The sequence below is a fragment of the Chinchilla lanigera genome, unplaced genomic scaffold, assembly GCF_000276665.1.
Source record: "Chinchilla lanigera isolate Chin_1 unplaced genomic scaffold, ChiLan1.0 scaffold00007, whole genome shotgun sequence".
NCBI classification, from domain to species: domain Eukaryota; kingdom Metazoa; phylum Chordata; class Mammalia; order Rodentia; family Chinchillidae; genus Chinchilla; species Chinchilla lanigera.
In genome coordinates this window covers 11,404,910-11,422,244 of record NW_004955408.1, presented here as the reverse complement: position 1 = coordinate 11,422,244, position 17,335 = coordinate 11,404,910, and the positions used below count along the sequence as shown (strand labels likewise).

Here is a 17,335-nt window from a genome sequence, read left to right as displayed (position 1 = left end):
ATCAAAATTAAACTGTCACATACTCTGACTCAACAATTTAAAATGTTTTATAATTCAAAAGATTACCAGGCTATACGTATCAGCAGTGCAATGTCTTCATTGTATACTTGCTTGAAACAAGAAGAAAAACCCAACTAATTTGAACAGGAAATGTCCTACCACAAAATCTTGAAATATTTGCAATTAAACCACACATTCTAATACTGTACAATTATGTTAAAAAGGGGTAGCCATGTGTGTTGATATGAAAAGCTGACTAAGATAATATCACTTAAGGTTAAAAGAAAGGCAAAGGACAGGCTAAACCATCTTAATGCAAATATAAAAAGGGCACTTGTATCAGTGTAAAATTCTTGTCTAGGGCACACGAAAAAGTACTGATAGGGTTGAAGTAGGAGGTACAAGGAGAGTAGCTTACTTTTTATATTTCCACATTCAATCCCCCCTCCCTCCTTCATTTCTTTCTTTGTTTTTCTCTAATGCTGGGAATCCAACTGAGGGCCTTGACAGGATAGGCAAACATTTTGCTGCTGAGCCACATTTCCAGCCTCAATTTTTTTTTTCATGACTTTTTTCAAATAAAATAGTGACATAGGCAAAACTAGCATGTTTTCTTTTTCTTTTTTCTTTTTTTTTTTTTTTTTTTTTTTTTTTTTTTTTTTTTTTTTTTTGGTTTTTCTCCGGTACCGGGAACCGAACTCACGACCTTCCGCTTGCCAGGCAGGCGCTTTTGCCGCTGAGCTAAATCCCCAGCCCTCTTTTTTTTTATTTTTAAATTAATAATAATCTTATGCTTTAAAATGTTAAACCTTATTTTCTCCATAACTCGCCTAGATGGCTAGGTTCAATGATTATACACATAATTAAATCTTTAGTATGTTCGGATGCTTCCGAATATAATCACCCATCGGTGCCATCTCTACATGTCTTTCCTTCCCACTGAAAATAAGCGCTTCATAACACCAGCGGCACTTCGGCAATCAAGAGCAGCAGTGGTGGGCAGAACAAGTTCCGACCTCTCAAACTGCAGGTGTCAGTGGAAAAACCCAGGGGATTTTTAGATGAGTTCAGGGCCTGCAGTACCGCACATGGGTACAGAGGGCAAGGGGAGCAAGTGGTTGCCTCCTGGCCGCTTCTGGGAAAAGGAAAGAACCCGCTCTCCGCCCCTCCTCCTCTCGCCCCTGCGTTCCCTCCCTGCTCAGGGCTGTGGGCCTGGTGGGCAGACTAAGCAAGGCGGGACTGATCGCTGCAGCGCTGTCTTTGATTTCACAGCACCTTACATGCTGGGTCAATAACCACAAAGATGCCTTACCCGTTCCTGTCTTGAACTCTCCACCAGTGAATCTCAGAGCTGTCTAGCAGGTAGTATTCCTCATTGCGCTGCAGCGCCAGCTCCTGAGGATCATTGGTTTGGTAGTCATACAAGGCAATGACCAGGGTCTCTTCAGGTTCCTGAAGTGATCGCTGGGGAGGGGAAAACCAAACCAAGCAAAGACATAAAAAGGTGAAGTAAAAAGCAAGGGCAGCGAATTCCTAAGGTGTAACTTACTCTGGATTTATGCCAGGTCAACAGATTCGCTCCTACCATCCCCGAGGCATTTTCAGAGATAATCTACTTTCCTCTATTAGCTTTTTTTAGGAGCTAGAATACTGCTGCTAAATAGGATGTGAAGACATCAGCGTCCGATTCTTTTTTATGAGGTAAATCTCAACCACAGCGAGTGCCAAGCAGCCAGTTTGTCTGCTGATTTCTGTCTGCACCATGTCCTGCTCTGCAGCCTCCTACCGGAAGCATCACACCTTTGGAAGGAGGTGTGGTCAACACCAAGTCACCAGCCCATGCCTGGCTGATTTGATTTGTACGTTTGTTCACATCCACAGACTCAGAGGCTATGGGAGCTGAAATTTCTCTAAGAGACCACTCAATTTTCTCTGCTATTTAGGATGGGGAAACGGATATGGTCAATTTAGGGAAATCAATCACAATGCTTCCTTCGTTACTTGTACACAGGCTCCCTCCTTTCTCTCATACCCTCTCTGAACTATAGCTCTGTCTTGCAGTACCTTTCTTAGGACGACAAATTGGGACTGTGAAGACAAGATCAGAAATCAGTCACCAGAGTTGCAGGATGGACACACTTGTAACATGCTGGCAGATTTGGGGACAGAGAATATATGAGTGACAGGCTAGGAAGTAACAGTCAGGAAGTCACAAGTTCTCTAAGTACAATGAAATATTTAGTGGCATAAAAATATCTGAGCTAAAGTGTGTGAGGGTTTTTATCTTACTGAGGTCAAATGTCCCCAGATTGGAATCCGAAGGTGCACAACGAGCTAATGAGGCGGTGATACACTGATCACTACAGAGAAGCTGGACAGATTGCAGGCTTTTGCTTAGGAAATGGTGGAGTGAGGAACAGTGCTCAAGGACACCTGAAGAAAACACAGGGGAGAAATGGAATGACACTGCCCTAGGTCCAGGTTGCTGGTTAATCGCTAGGAAGAGAAGGATCAGAATTCCCAAATTATAGGGGACCTTTCCATAAAGATATCTGGGAGAGTATTTGGGCTGTTACAAGTTGGATGTGTGGTATAGGTATGTGGTGGGCAAGGGCCACTGCAGAATGCTCTGTAGGTCCCACATCTTGTAAAACTTTTGAACGTTCCTTAGACGTCTATGTGGTAAGAAGTCTGCTTATGATTATAACATATATGAAGACCCTAAGCCTAGTCCTTACCTCTAGCTGATACAGACTACTAGGTTTCCCAGGAATGCACTGAAGGGAGCTTACACTTAATTCAGATCTTCACCAAGAATGGCTCACCATGATGGAAAATCATATCATAGATGGTGGTAACATTGTGTCTGAGTCACCAGTAAAACATTTCTGTGTCAGTTGCATTGGGTTGCCAAGTTCAATGGGATTCTGCTTATAGGTGTAAGCAATTGGTTATTTTATTATATCCTTTGGGACAATCCTATCTCCATATTTATATGCAGAAACACATGTTATATAAATTCTCCCCTGTGCTTAATATTGCAGTTATGGCAGGTACTGGTTCTTTTAAAAATATGTGTTTATAAAAGCTGTATTGTTTATGGCTTGCTTTTCAGGATAGAAAAAGGATCTTTACAAAATATTTGTCATGAGAGGGAGCAGTGGGCCTGATACGGTTGAGAACCACTGGATTAAAGTGAGAAAATCAAGGATCTGTGGGCTCCAGAAGAGCCGCGTGAGGCCTCAGGGTTAGGTGAGGCTTTCCTGGCCACTCTGTACAGGCCACAGACCCCACTTCCTGGCCTGAATGGCTCTCCTGGCCCCCGCTGGGAGAGTGTCGATGGGCCTACATGCCCTCACAGAAAACCCAGGGTGCAGAAGCAGGGAAAGGGTCTCTCACAGGGAGCCTGGGGAACAGACAAGGCAGACACATCCTGAGTGGCTTCTGGGAAGCTCTTCTGGGTGACTGGAAGGGCCTTAGAGGAACTCCATGAAGGGCCAAGAGGGACTGGAATTTGGACTTCACTGTGGATCTTGAGCTGCTTTGCTGCCACAAGCAGCAGAGACCTGTGGTTGTCAGTTATTCCCACCATGGATATTCTCCATTTTGACCAAAAATAACCTCTGTCTCCCTGTGGAGGACCGACTACCTCTCATACATCCTCACGTCGAGCACGAGGCCTACAAACTTAGCTTTAAAACACTGTTTCTCCGTGTGTGACCCTCAGATATCATGACCCCTCGAGTGACAGAAGAAGGTGGAGAGAGAAGTGGCTTCAAGGACTCAGGGTCAGAGAAACCCTGCCATGGCTTTAGACCTGTGCTTGACATTATAGCCATAAGCATAAGCCCCAAGGTCAGGATGTCCAAAATGGTATGGATGCTGCTCCTTCAAGAAAGCCAATAGGTGGAGTCCAGGGAGCAATGGACTTCCTCTTCTATGGTACCGAAAGGAAGCAGGAGCAGAGCGCCCTAAGCGGAGGTGTGGGTTTAGGTGGAACTGCGAGGGAGCCATCTGCCAGGGAGGGTGTGGGACTCGGCACCTCATCGGGTCTTGGGAAGGAAAGGAAAGAAAAGAGAGCTTGTCTGCTGCTACATGTAAGTGCACCTCTTTTGGGTTGTGAGTGAGTGGGCTGATGACAGATCCAAAACCCAGCCAAGCTTGGGAGGATTTAGAGCTTCACTGACGGGGAGGCTGCCAGCTTTGAAATGTCACCACGTTGGCAGGAGGAGAAAAGAAAAGAAAGAAAGAAAAAAGAAAAAAAAAGCAGAGTTCATTCTTCAGGAGGAAGCAGGATTGGTAGATTCTGGAATAGAGGGCTGGTACTTGAATGTGGGTATGCGTTGGTGTTGATATGACCATAAGATGAAGGCCTATTCCCCTGTGCCAAATAATCTTCCCCAGAGTGGGTGCTATACCAGCTAAGTCTTGTAAGTCAGGACACTACAGCCCAGTGGTTCTCAAACTTGGATGAACCTCAGAGTTACCTGGAGGCCTACTCAAGCCCAGGGCCCTTCCATGGGGTTTTGGATGCAGCAGGTCAGGTGGCCATGGATACCCACATTTCTAACATGCTCTCAGGTGAGGCTGACACCTACCACTTCTCTATGGACTGTACTTTGAGAAGCACCACCGGAGTATCACCCCAGAAACTCTGGGTCCTGCTAAGTGGGTGAGTGGCGTTGGGAAAGCCTCAAGGCCTCTGTCCTGGAGCTCCTTTTCCCAAACTTTCAAATGAGAATGAAGGGCTAGGGCTGCAGCTAAGTGGTTGAGCACTTGCTTAGCACATATAAGCCCCAGGTTCAATCCCCAGCACCACAGAAAAATAGAGAGGAAAGAAGAGAGAGAGGGAATGAAGCATGAAACTGTTACGCTCTGAAGTGGCTAGAAGAGATACTCCGTTTTAACATAGGCAGTAAAAGTGTAGAAGCACTATGAAATATGTGAAGCATTATCAAGTGTGGGTCTCCAAAGTGCTCGCTCGCGTGTCAAGGCACAGAATGAACACACAGTTTGATAGAGTAAGTGTGGAGTGAAAACGCAGAGGTGGACGTTTAGTGGCCAAACCCATGGAACAGCCCAAAAAGTGACACGTGGAATTCAGTGGGATCATGGCTGTCTGCGGCATGCATCCAGGGTTTAAGAAACACAGGCAGGCGCCGGTCAGACCTACCGTGCTGCCCCCACCTCCTCCCACACACAGAGCTTGGGCTCTCACTTACCCTGTTGTCTTCAGGAGTAGGAGGAAGAGGCTTTTTTGAAGCTGAAATGAGAAAAACAGAAAAAGAAAGTGAGCATGAGACACCCAGCCTTTCAGAGAAAAGGGGCCTGAGGACAACAACAGAAGGAAATGGGCCAGAAGGAGGTAGCAAGACACACAGGAACCAGAATCGGCCTTGGCAGAGTCTGTCTTCTACGTCTTCTGGTTGCTGGTTTCCAACTGTTTTTTTCTAGGAGGCACCAGAAACTTCTAGCCATCAACATTATAGAATCTTCCTTTCTCTATTTTCCAAAAAAGCCTGACTGTGGAGGGAGGTGATACGCGGGCCCTTCCTGCCGCTGGTGCAGGGATTTCTATGAACCTATCTGTCACCCAAAGTGGGAATAGGTGACTCAGGGGACAGTGACTCACTGGCTTCCTGCTGCTGTTGTGTGCCTGAGGAGGAGGAGGAGAAGGCTGAGGTGGGAGTCGTTGTGCTGCTTTCTGAGTGGGATGGAATCTGGCTTTAGCTGCCTGAAGGCATCTGACTGCTTGTTCCTGCTGCCTCCCCAAACCACGCACTTTCAGTGTTTCTCTCTGTGTTGTTCCCTCTTGTCTCCATACCGCTCTCTTTAGCTCTCCTCTCTCCTTTCCTCCTTTCTCCTCTATTCTTTCCCTCCTTTTCCCTCTAGGCCTCCTTTCATCATTTCATCTCCATCCTTCACTATTTCTCCTTTGTGGCACTGCAAAGATCAGGTCTGGAGTCAATGGGCTACAGTTGTGTGTGTGTCCAGGAGTGCGTGTGAGGGTATGAGGAGGTACTACATGGGCTTTAGCTCAGCACGAAGATCTCTGTAATAATTAGAGATAAGCAGGAAGTGAGTCCATAGGCTGGTGTGAGGTCCTCATCTATACAGGAAGTAGACTTGAAGGTGGCTACCCCACATCGGGATATGGCAGGGCAGATTCCCATCTTGATGCTGGAGCCCAGCCCAGTGCTGATTCCTTAAGCTGGGGTAGGCCAGAGTATTAATTTGGGTATACATTTCACATTCAAGATGGAAAACCTACATAACTAGAAGCATGGTTCTTATTTAGCTTTCAGACTGGAGCCAGGAAACTGGGGTCCTAGCCCCGGTCCAGCGTTATGAGACTGGGACACTCTGTGATCGATCTCTTTCTTCTTGTGGCCCTGGTCTTTCATCTTCCCTTCCTTCCTCTTGCTCTGTGTGACACTGATATGATAGGACTAGGGCTGGTTCTAGTTGCAGAGATGAGTGTGACTATGAGCTGGTGTAGAAGAATCTATTTCCACTCAACCACTTCTGCTTCTTTCCAGATACACACACACATGGCTATCTTAGCCTCAGATTCTTTCATCGACAAATAAGGAAGACCTGTAGACACAATGACCATTTACCAAGAACTCAAGTGCCAGCAGCAGTGCTACGAGTGTCCTGTGACTCCAACAAATTTCCCAGCAACCACACAATATATCATTATCATTATCCCCATTTACAGATAAAGAAATTGCCTCAGAGGCCTAGAGCAGTTAAGAAACATATAAAATCACACAGCAATGAAATTATGGGCTAGGACTCAGCCCAGGTATTTCTTTATACTCCAAAGCCCTGGGCTTATCAGCCCTATACTGTCAATGTGTCCAATACCAACAATTTGATGAGCCTTCACAGCACAATCTGCTTCTTAAAAACTGCTCCCACTTCAGTCAAAACGATGGTGCATGAGGTTAGTTACTTAAGTCAGAAGAGAGTGGCATGAGGAGATGCTAAGTGTGCGTGTGGCAGGGGATAGCAGTGTGTTGCAGTGCAAAAGCAACACCGCCAACAGTGTGGCACACGTGTCGGGGGGTGCTGAGAGTTGCTAGGCCCTGGGTTCATGTGGGGAGGAGCTTGCCCTGACCAAGCGTAGTTACGAGGTGGGAACTCCTAACACTGCTGTCCCGTGTGCAGCACTCCGTGGCGAGAACATCTATGCACACTGTGGAGGAATAGCTGTGACATGCATGGTGAAAGGTGGAAAGTGGAGACTCGGACTCAGAATTTCAGATGTGGAAGGAAGCATAGCTAGTATTTCATTGTAGGTCACTAAGACCTCCCCTACTATTTTATTTTATTTTTGTTTTTTTGTTTTTCTTCTGGTACCAGGAATTGAACTCACAACCTTGCATATGCCAGGCAGGCACTGTGCCACTGAGCTAAATCCCCAGCCCCTCCCCTACAATTTTAGAGATGAGGATATTAGGGGTCTTGGTGGCCAAGGGACTCCTCAGAGGCCTACAGTGGGTGCTGGCAGGAATTTGGAGAGTAGATCGTTAGCTTTGCAGAGGGTTTTTACAGAGGCAAACCCATGCCATCCTGTAGCATAACAGATTCCCCTGATACCAAGCTTTTCATTTCTTTTCCACAGAATACAGGCTCTTGTGATTACGGCCAATAGGGTTAAGATGCAGATCACTAACTTTTAAGTCTTGCTAAACGTTATTCTCCTGGGGCAATGAGCTGATACCCTTACAAGACCTTTTTTCCTAAGGTGCAGGGTGAGAAGTGGTGGTTTTTAAAGTGCTACTGACTCAGGAAGCCACGGAAAACCCAGCCACGTGTTACACCCACCTTGGGTTGTCAATCTAATATATGTAAACTTAGTGCAGAAAAAGAAGCTGACAGATGAGAAAAGGCATTTGTGGTAGAAAAGTTTGGGAGGAGAGGAAAATGGAGCAAAAGAGTTTGCATGAGCCATTGTTCCTATTCTGGTTTTTTTGTTTTGTTTTGTTTTTTTGTTTTTGAGACAGGGTCTCCCTATGTAGTTCAGGCCCTGGACTCCATATGGAGCCCAGGATAGCCTTAAACTTGAGGCAACCCTCCTGCCTCAGCCTCCTGAACTGGGATTACAGGTGTGCACCACCACACCCAGCTTATCATTCCTATTCTATAATGGTTTTGCAGAGCTTTGCTTCACTGTATAGCCCTGCACATACTGAACTGCTCAAGGTCAGCCATGTCTTTAACATCATACTACCCCCTCTACTCCAGATGGCTGTGAGAAACGAGATATAAAACATGTGGAAGTGCATTAGACAGGGAGGTTACGGTGCCAAAGTCAACACATAAGGTAAAATCAGGTTGCACTCCAATCACCAGGACCTGAGCCTTTGCTATCAAAGGCCAAGAAACAACTTCTTTTGTTTTTACTTTGTGGTTAGAGTGTGGACTCTTTTTCTCTGAGATTGGGTAGGTCAAGGGCAAGTCTGGAGAGGTAGGAAGAAACCACAGAGTAAAATAAGGTTTCTTTTTTCTCCCTCCTTTCCCAAATTGAATTAGTATAAAACAAGAGTTGAAATTTGTGAAATTAAACTTGTGTGTCATAGGATGTCATTGTAACAAATAAGTGAATATTATTCTGTACTTCTTAAGCTGGTGTCCATAATTTAAGATTTAAGTAGACCACGTAATTCAAATTTCCTGAAATGAGACTACAGCAGTGCTCCTCAAACTTTACTGTGCACATAAATCTCCTGGAGATCTTACTAAAATGCACACTGTGATCCAATAGATCTGGGCTGGGAACAGAGAATTTGCGTTTCTAATGAGCTGCTAGGGTGTGCTGATGCAGGTGGCCCAAGGACCACACTTCGAGTAGCCAAGAGATATAAGACATGAGCTTTGAGGTGAAAAGGCATGAACAGGCTGGTAGGAAAGAGAGATGAGGATTTCCCTCTGCAAGGGTAGCCTTTCACTTTCAATCCATGATACCCTCAATGATGGGACACCGATAACTTCGCGTCTTTACAGGGCTTTCACAGAGACAAAAGGGGATCCCTCGTCTTACCATTCTTGGTCGGATCATAGTGGGCACAACCCGTTGCAAGCTTTTCCATCTGAGAACAGCACCTCCACTTCCCATCCATCCAGAAATTAGGGTGATACTTGGACACCAGACTGTTATTATTCCTTGTTTCTAAAAGGGGTTGACACCAACAGAAGAGTTATTTCCACCTCATTCTATTAGGGTCCTTCTCTGGCTAGGCCTCCAGTTGGTTGTGTGTCCTTGGGTTGGGTGAACCTTCATCTTGAACCTCCTTTTCCCCCCGCTAAGTAATGAGACTGGTAAACTCACTGTTAGGTCAGTGGTCCCCACATTGGTGCCTTAGCAGTAATGGGAAGAGAGGATGGGATTCCCACCACCTCACTGTCTGCACCTTCAACTACAGCAACTTTGCTTTTATACTTTAGAGACATGTTGCTCTGAGGTAAGATTTTGGTAGGGAAAAAGAAGATTCTGTAACTACAAAAAAAAAAAAGTATAAAACCCACAGAACTAGACAGTTCATTTGTAGCACTCCTCCCCAACCTCAGCATCCTATATGTAAAGCCCATTCACACAGGGAGGCTGCCCGGTGGACACAGTGGGCTCCATTCTTGTGAGTGTTACATATGAGAGCACTTTCCAGTTTACCCAACACTTGCCTGTTCATATTTCACTTGAGACTCACAACAGCCTTGGAAGTGGACAGAATTTTTATTACCATTTTCCAGACTTGCATATCCTTAGTTCTCGTAGCCAATTATAGACAGACTACTACCTGTGCACAGACTTCCTGATACATGGGATGCTTTGGGTTGAAGAACAACAATAATCAGGAATATTGATTATGTGGTGTTCTTAATAATAAGTATTATTCTAAGTACCTTATATGTCCTAATAAATTTAATTCTCACAACTCTATCACTATTCATAGTCAAAATTTATAGCTGAGGAAGTGGAGACACACAAAGGTCAAGAGATTTGGCTAAGATCACACACTGATAACTGGATATTTTCACCTCAGCAGCCTGCCCTACAGCCCACGGACTTTGACACTACGCTAGTTCTACTTATGCTGTCAGGTAGGCAAGATTTAAGACACACCCTTACTGATTGTCTCAGTGACTTGAAACCCAGCTAATATTGATTGGTGGCTGAATGTGGGTCAAGATTTTTACCCAGATTGACCCTTGAGGCAGGTCACTGCCTCTCTCCTTGTTTAGCACTGCCACTCTCCTTGTTTAGTAGGTAGGGAAACCAAAGCCCTGAGCAGTTAAGAATCGGCCCAAGAGCACAGAATACGTGGAAGAAGTCATCCAACTCAAGGGCCTAACTCTTATCTTGTCACTACGCCAGAACTTGGCAAACTTTGTCTTAAAAGTCTAGATACCACTTAAAAACATAAAAACTGTTCTTAGCTTGGAGCGTTATAAGAATAGGTGACAGGCTGTCTGTCCAACCTTGACTGTACTGCTTGCTGCCTCTGGTTGGGTCTGGAGTAAAAGCTTGGGACCTGCACTAACTCCCAGAGGGAGAAATATTTGAAATGAGTGGCTCTCAAACCACACTGTTCTATCACGGAACCTGAGCCTACCACGGATCAAAGGTCTCAGTGACCCAGTGGCATAGGAGTTTAGTTACCTTCTTTAAGGGCCAGCACCCAGCGCTGCCGGCTCTCGCGGTCTGGAGCAAACACATACAGGAGGTAGTTGTCATGCACAACCTAGAGACACACACACACAGAGTCCCAGGTGAGCAGGGTGCCCAAAGATGGTAATAACAGCAGCTTTATTCAGTTGACGGGGCTGAGGATGGAGCTCCCAGTGCCCATCATTATATAAGCAAATCTGGATGACTAGGGAGCTAGTGGGCTTTTCATCCACATGTTTATGTGCTGTGAAATTGGAGGGTGAACCTCTGCAGTTCGCGCTCTCCTCAGAGATTCATGCTGCAAGTGAAGCAATTCTTAAGCTAAGACAGCAGGAGAAAGTTCTCATCTTGCCCAGGTAGCACATTTATTTCTCTTAAATTTTCAGTCATTATAAATATTCTGCCAGCATATGCAAGAGTAAGTTGTTAATGACAAATACGTAATAAGAATTTTTTAAAAAACCTTTCTTGTTTGAAAAGAGTTTAAGATTCACAAGTTCCAAAAATAGTACAGAGTTCCTGTATGCTTCCACCCACCTTTCCCCACTGATAACATCTTACATAACCCCAGAACATTTTTTTTTTTTTTTTTGAGACAGATTCTTGCTCTGTAGTTGAGGCTGGCTTTGAACTCACTATGTAGCCTAGGCTGGCCTTGAACACACGGTGATCTTTCTGCCTCAGCCTCTTGATTGCTGGGATTACAGGTGTGCACCACCACACTCAGCTTAGTCCCCAGCACATTTTTAAAGCAGAAAATTGAGACTGGTACAGTGCTATCAATTAGACTACAGATCTTTGAATTTCACTAATTTTTGTCATACATTCATTTGCAATTGAGATTTTTAACAACTGGAAAGCCAATGTCATTCCTTTGACTTTCAGTCCTAAAAATTCCAAATCATGGGGGTCACTTCTCGAGTAGAAAAAGTTCTTTTCTCTACCACATTAAAAATAGAATATTCACCCCTTGGGATGTCAAGCAAGAATGAGACACTGGGATGTACCAGGAGATATCAATTCAATTCCTTTGGAGCTGTAAATGTCAAGAGCGGTAAGCCAGATAAAGACTTCAAAGGGACATCCTTCATCACTGTCCAATAGAACTTTCTGCAATGAGAAATATTCTGCAATGTGTACTGTCCAATACTAGCCCTTATCAACCACATATGGCTACTGAACATGTGCAGTGTGACCAATGAGACTGACTGGGAGCTAAAATAGTAGAACCACTTAATTTTAATTAATCAGCAGTTAAATGCAAATAACCACATCTTGCTAGTAGTTAAGATTTTGGATAAGGCAACCATTTCCAGGTAGTCCTCAGATTGTAAAAGGCAAGAACTTTTCCCTTGGAAACAGCAAGAAATTCCTAACCCTGGATTGCAATTTGTGGCCTCTAGGCTTGGGGCTGTTGGTAGGAGCTTTTTTACTTCTCCCAGGAGCAGAGTAATTAGGACTTTCATTGAAGCAGGGGAGAAACAGGGAGGAAAACAACAGCCTTTTCAAGATTTTTGGCTTAGGTTTTGTGGAAGAAGTGAATGGATTAATGTCACTGACAGGAAGAACAACGCAGAAGTTTCCTTATGGGCTTGTCTAAATTCTAATCCTGGACCAGAATCGTTCTTTTCCCACATTCTCTTACATTGTCTTGGGATTTTAACCATGGCCCAGGAAATGGGAAACTATCTGCTTTAGGCCCGATGGACTTACCTGAAATGGGTATTTATAGTGACATGGGATGCTAATGTCACTTTTCACAATCTCGACACATTTGATTCGGGAGAGTTCAATGGAGCCCTTCAGTGTGCGCTTTTTCTGTGAGAAGATAAGAACATCCCATTTCAGTAAGACAGACAATGAGGTTTTGGTCTAGGCTGCTTCCAGAAATCTAGTACTAGAAAAGTTCTATCAGCGCTGTAAACCAACTGCTCCTGGCCTTCAATCTGAGAAAGACTTTGAGCAGACTCATGGGAGAATGTGCCATCTGAACCGTTTCTTTTCTATTCGCTGAGCCACGGTATCACATCCCCTACTGCCTTGGTGACAGACGGCAGTGTTTGCAGAACTCATCACTGGGATGGGTAGTGCAGTCTATGGAGACTGAGCTACACGCATGCCAACCCATGACTTTTCAGAATTGTAACTGAGCTCAGGCCTGACCTGCACGGTGATGTATTATGTTAGTGATAGCTTTCTTTTCCACAGTTGGCTTCTCCCCATTCCTTAGTCATTCACAGCCCCACAGTGACACCTCTGCCAGATATTCCTGTCTGTGCTCTGTAATTATTCCTTTTCTACTTCTTCCCACCCCCACCAAATCTCACTGGCCCCATGTCTCATTACCTTGCTGATATAGTTTCTAGATAATGAACTTGCCCATATGATAGTCTGTGATGTATAATGATGTTACATGTCACCCATTTCTAAGGGACTTCACATTTGGAGAAGGGGACAGGATGCCTTATGCAACGGGACAGATTCTACTGGTGGACTGTTGGGCTCCAAGGAAGGAAAATGCTTTTACAGAGCAGAAGCCTTTCCGCAGGTGCCTAGAATTAGGCTGCCATTGAAAGTAGTTTCATTCAGCTACAGAACCAGTTGCAGGACATGTTACTAAGATTTCTCTCTCCTAACAGGGTAGCAACTAGTGGGGAAATTAGCACAACATGGAAAAGGTGAGGCTCAAACACGCCCTCTGCTTCTTATCAGATGTGATGTTGGGCAACTCTTCTAATCCTCCAGGACCTTGGATTCTACACCCCAAACACTTACATCCAAAAACACTTATTTTTAAAGGGCTGATTGAAGAATAAAACAGGACAATGTAAACAAAGTACTTGGGTCATAACGAGTACCCTCAATAGCCTTCCTGAATAAAGAGGTGAAGAAAGTCCTCACTGCTGCATGGGAGTCATGATTTATGAGTGTCCTTGGCAGGTATAAGGGCCATGATGTCACCAATATCTCCAGAAGTGACCTAAATCTTCACTTCTTGAGTTTTTATGACCAGCCTGGCAGTGGACAGTTGAGGTACAAAATTGAGAGAAGTAGACCCTATCAAACAGAGAAGCTTTGTGATGTTTCTTTTAAAATTTTCCTCAGGAAAGTTACTTTATTCATTTCTGAGGGTACAAAACATACACATGTTTAGAGAAATAAAATAATATGGAGGCACATGAGAAAGATATTTGTAGCGCCTTATTATCCCACCCTTCTCCAACCCTGACCTAGGTAAGGTTAACCGTTTGGGGTAGATTGGTCTTCCCCTTGCACCTTTATAGAATATATGTAAACAAAAATGAAAATTTGTTCTACATATTGTTATAGAAGTTGCTTTTGTAATCCACCGATGTACTCCCATAAAACCTCTGAAAACATATGCTGTTTGGACCCAAATCATCTCCTCATTTAGCATCTTCCGCAGCTAGAAATACATGCCCGGATGCTGCCCATAATCATAGTTCTCAGGAAAGGTTAATCTGTTTTTCAAAAACAGAAGAGCACAAAGGAACCACCCCTTCAACAACCATCTGCAGCTCCTGGTAAACAGAGAGTCTGAGCTTTGAGGTTACCTTGTTCTTCTAGCTGTGGGGTTATTTCCCGAGCACAGACAATGAAATGAAATGAAATGAAATGAAATGAAATGAAATGAAATGAAATACAAGCCTCAAGGCAAAGCACAAAACTCTGCTGACACTTTTGTCTATGAAAACTACTGAGTTCAGAACTTTTAGGAGCAGAAACAAAGACACCTGTGATGTTGCCTAAGTGCCGAGCACCATAGCTGGTCCTCTACGTTGCTCAACTAGGAAGAAAGGAACAGAGCCCACCATGCTGAAGCACATTGTATACAGCTTTAGCTGGGCTTAAGGCTCATGCATTTGACCTTTCAGAAAATATTGCCTGGGGCCAGCTATGAATAAGATGCTGTTCTGAGCTCAGGGAGTGGAGCGATGAGGCTCACACTATACCTATAGTTTCCCAATTAATGTTTCTAATTAGGGTTTTATTTGTCTTTACAATGGCACAGCGGTGTTCAGTAGAAACTGCATTTCAAATTTGGAATGTTAATCTTTCTCCTAGGCTGGCAATATCTACTTTGATGCTCTCTTGAGATGCCATGCAAGCCACAGCTACTGGCTGGGGACACAATCATGAGTGGACAGACCTGACACTCTGCAGTGTGCTGTTGCTAAGCTAGGATGTTTAGTAGGTGAGGCATAGAAAATGCATTTTTGACTTATAATACCTTCAAGTTAGGATGGGTTTAGTAGGATGTGATCCCATTATAAGACTGGGAAGGCAGAAAGGACAAACATAAAGAGAATGGAACAACTTGTTATTAGGGCAGTATGAGAGAGAGAGAGAGAGAGAGAGAGAAGGGGAGAGAGAGCATTTGAAAAGAAATCAGACAGTCACATAAGCTCCATCTGCAAGCAGGTGTAGGGCAGTGGGCATTCTTGATAGAGCAAACAGCAAGAGCAAAACCCCTGGGTAGAAAAGTGCAAGATACGAATGTCACTGCAATCAGGGCATAAAAATGGAGATAAATGTGAGCTAGAATCAAGAATAGGGATAAAAATTTCTATGTGAAGTAGAAATAGAATGCAACGCACACATTCGTTTAAAATTTTCCTGTAGGCACATTAAAGAACAATAATTAAAATGAATTTCAGCAATTATGTCATTTAAGCCAATACTCTATATCTAAAATGCTGTCATTTGCAACCATAAGCAACATAATGTGATATATTCCTTGTTAGTCCTCAGTCTTTGAAATCATGTTTTCTAACACATGTCCGTTTCGTCTGGCTTTGTTGTAAGTACTCAGTAGCCACACAATTTTCAAGGAAGTTTTCCCCTCTTAACTCAGATGATCTCCGTTGGTTTCTTAATATTCATTGATTCCAAGCATGAATTGTAGGAGACTTTAGTCTATCAAGTGAGCTCAGGTTTGCTCTTCTGTTGGAATGGATTCCTTGATCTACCGCCAACCTCACTCTCATTCCCACCTCAGAGCTCGAGTTCTTCCCCTACGATCCACTGTGTCTGGTGTGTCTCCCCAGGGCCCCGAGGCCAGTTCTCCTGGCTCTCACAAGATCTAATCTGTGGGAAACACCAAGACCCACTGTGCCCTCCTCCGCCGGTCAGCTGGTCCATGAGTAAACACAGCTCAGTCTCTGGGAAACGGCAGCTGCCTATAATCATCTCTAACAACTGCACTATTTCTGCAAAATGCCAGGGCACAGCCTTCCAAGGAAACCACACGAAAGCCACCAGAGAGACACCACGTAAAACCTGCCCTCCTCTTTCTTTGTTATTCTGTCTGTGCCACTGAGCCTTGTTTTTCTTGGCTGTGTTCGTAGCTATCCTGACCTCACATTTTAATGTCTCATGCAGACATCTGTGTGTACCAAACACAGTCCAGGATGCTGATGTGTAGAAACCACAAATGACTTTTTACATTCTCCTTTTCATGTTGAATTTGGATTGTGAATTTTAAAGCTAGAGGCTGGGAAAATTTAAAAATACAATGCTTTGGGGGAACTTTTATACTCCATACTTCACCTCATTTAATCACGACCCAACAAAGTATTATTCTCACCAGTGCATTGGTGAGAAAATTGAGGTTTAGAGAGTCCATCTCACTCAGGGCAAAAGCAGAGCAGCAGTTTAATTCTACGATGCCAGGGCCTAAGGGTTAACTGCTGTGCTTCTGGCTCTATGCTTGCTCCAGCTGTCACAGGAAGGTTTCAAGACCCAAACTCAATGGTGAACAACATGTTGCATGATCTATTTCTGCACGCCATGACCTAAAAGAGTTTGATTTCTCCCCTGCTGGGCTTTGCACTGCATGTGCTGAGTTTTAAAGGTGGAACACACTCCCTGGTTCTTTCGGGGGACAGTTCCTCTTTACTCTAGTGACACTGACCCCTTCGCCACTCTGCTTGCTCAGCAGATACCTTAGGAGACCGTTCTGTGTTGGACACCCATGAAAAGGGGATATTCTGAATTTCATATTTCTACTCTGGTGAGGCAGCGTGGGGAAGAACTGGAGCCTTCAGTTCAAGAAGACTCAGGTTTGAGCCCTCACTTCATTTTCTACAGTGATGCAACTTGAGGCAATTGTCTGAGTCTCTTAGTCACGTTATAAAAAGTGACATAAAATAGCCCTTAAAGCCATAGGTTCATTAAGAGAATTTAAACCAACTACATCCGTCTATTACAATTGAATATCATTAAAATGATAAACTGGTCACTCAGTAGTACTTCCTTTCTTTTCCTTTCCCAAATGCTGGCCATAAATGACACCTTGCTCTTTCATTTTCCCGTGTCTATCTTTTTTTCTTTGGGGATTTTCTTTTGGGCAAAAGTGTAACCAGGAACCATCAATGGGCAGGACAATTCTTAACTGGTGCTAGTGGTGATTTTAACAGCAAGAGCCATTTGCTTATTTTGCCAATTATTTGTAAAATCAGGGCAAAATCATGAAAAGGGCCAGTTTCCTGATCTTCCCAGCTGTGCCCTGTTCATTCTCATAGGGCTTTAGCTTTTTCATTTCCTCTCCTTCAGCTATAAAAACCTTCCCAGACACTCATAAAGTATAACTTCACTGGTGGCCTAAAACTTGGCTTGCTTCTGAGGAGCTTCTATGAG

At 44.2% G+C, this 17,335-nt stretch overlaps 1 protein-coding gene across 1 annotated transcript in view; it reads right to left on the bottom strand.

Annotated features, from left to right (window-relative positions):
* Itk (IL2-inducible T-cell kinase) overlaps positions 1–17,335 on the bottom strand; it is a 60,302-nt gene that overhangs the window by 25,652 nt on the left and 17,315 nt on the right. Inside the window, exons 2-6 of the mRNA XM_005376228.2 lie at positions 12,389–12,493; positions 10,667–10,748; positions 9,050–9,178; positions 5,223–5,263; positions 1,313–1,464 (exon numbers count right to left, since the gene is read on the bottom strand). Coding sequence (XP_005376285.1) covers positions 1,313–1,464; positions 5,223–5,263; positions 9,050–9,178; positions 10,667–10,748; positions 12,389–12,493 — 509 coding nt within the window. The remainder of the gene's footprint in view (positions 1–1,312; positions 1,465–5,222; positions 5,264–9,049; positions 9,179–10,666; positions 10,749–12,388; positions 12,494–17,335) is intronic.